The sequence below is a fragment of the Arachis ipaensis genome, chromosome B05 (assembly GCF_000816755.2).
Source record: "Arachis ipaensis cultivar K30076 chromosome B05, Araip1.1, whole genome shotgun sequence".
NCBI lineage: Eukaryota > Viridiplantae > Streptophyta > Magnoliopsida > Fabales > Fabaceae > Arachis > Arachis ipaensis.
The window spans coordinates 123,112,833-123,114,686 of record NC_029789.2 but is presented as its reverse complement, the minus strand read 5'-3'; the positions used below and the strand labels follow the sequence as shown (position 1 = coordinate 123,114,686).

Sequence of the window (1,854 nt, the reverse complement as noted above, 5' to 3'; positions counted from 1 at the left end):
TCTTTAATCTTTATTTAAGTTTAAATATACTCTATTCAACTAGTAACTCAAATTCACTTTTAGCATGCTTATTACCCTTTTATATTTTGGTTATAATAAGTTATATTTTTAGTTATGGAAAAGTGAAGACATAATGAATTGAAGTATTGGAAGCTGAAAATAGAAAAGGATAAAAAATCATTTTTACTTATTTATAGTATTGATAATCATAAGTTCATAATTAATGTTTCATTCAATAATGATGAGTTATTTGGACGTAGTTACTGAAGCCGGATCCGAGTGTGGTAGCAACAAAACTTCTGGCGCGTAGAACGTACAAAGACACTGGCAAACAATTGAATGTGATTGCAGCTTCTTGGATTCAGTTTATGATACATGATTGGATCGATCATCTCGAGGAAACCAACCAGGTACAAATACCAAGAAAAAAGATAACGGATAATGCATGATTATTCAAAGATCCGTTCTAAATATATTACTTAAATTTAGAAAATCGAACCCCTCCTCAAACAGAAATTATTTTTAATATGGAAATGGAGATGGTGTTTTGGTTGAATATTGATATTTGAAGTGTATTACAATATTGTGGAACTCATTCAACACGCTCCTACGTGTTGCACCACGCCCTCCACGTGTTGCACAATACGCTGCCACGTGTCCAACACGCTCTCCACGTGTTGGCCAAGATACTGCCACGTGTCCAACACGCCCCCCACGTGTTGCACCACGCCCCTCACGTGTTGACTTTTCAACTACAAAATTCACCCATCTGTAATTACACTAAATAATCCCATTCTCCAAAAAAACACCAATATTTCTTCCATACAAAAAAAATCAGCCCTCCTCAAACTACTCTAGTTACTATTCTAGTTATTAGTTTATTGGTTTAATTAGTTTAATTGTAATTTAATTAAAAAAATATTTTATAATAAAATATAAATAAACATACTAAAATATAATTATAGTCTAAGATTCAATTTGGATAAACAACTTAATTAAGTTATTTTTGAATAAATAGCTTAAATAATAAATACTTATATTAAAAGTAGCTTATAAATAAGTTATTTTGTATTTGATTTTTTAGTTCTAAAAGTATTTATTTTAATAGAAAAATGATAAAAATCTTTTTATTATGAGAGAAGTCATTTTTTTTAACTTCTCCTTAAGCACCAAAATAGCTTTTTAGAAAGTTGTAATTTTGTTTTGAAAATTGTATCAGACATTAATACTATACCTTTTCATAAGTTAAAAGTTAAAAAAAGTTACTTATGAATCTATTCAAACGGACCCTAATATAATTTTTAAAATACTATCCAAATTAAAAGTACTATATAAACTAAAATATTATAATCTCGTTCAAATATAAATTCAAAAGTCAAATAACAAATACAAACAACCAAACATAAAATACCAACAATCAAATTTATCATCAATCATCAAAATTCACCATAACTTACTGCAGATTTAAAGCAATAGGATTTGAAGTTGAATTATTCTCTGCATTATTATTCCTAAGTGTTTTTTGGTTGATACTCGCATCCATACCTAAAATTACCAGCAATCCAATTACAATATCATAGCAACCCACTCCAACTCAATATATCTCAACAGACAACAGTCAAAATTATTCAATTATTTAATTATTAATCAATTATTCAACAATTAATCAATGCTTCAACAACAAGGTTAACTAACAACAATTAATCAATTATTCAACAATTATTATTACAAAGAAAAAATTAATACCTAGGGAAGTTGGAAGCCTGGAAAAAAGCGGATTTAACGGGAACAGTGGCTGACAAGAGGCAAGATAGTGGCTGACGGGGTGAAAGTTTGGAATAGACCTAATGCCAG

At 29.1% G+C, this 1,854-nt stretch overlaps 1 protein-coding gene across 1 annotated transcript in view; it reads left to right on the top strand.

Annotated features, from left to right (window-relative positions):
• Positions 1-1,854, top strand: part of LOC107643991 (alpha-dioxygenase 1) — a 22,700-nt gene that overhangs the window by 3,272 nt on the left and 17,574 nt on the right. Inside the window, exon 3 of the mRNA XM_016347753.2 lies at positions 261-410. Within this exon, the coding sequence (XP_016203239.1) occupies positions 261-410 (150 nt within the window). The remainder of the gene's footprint in view (positions 1-260; positions 411-1,854) is intronic.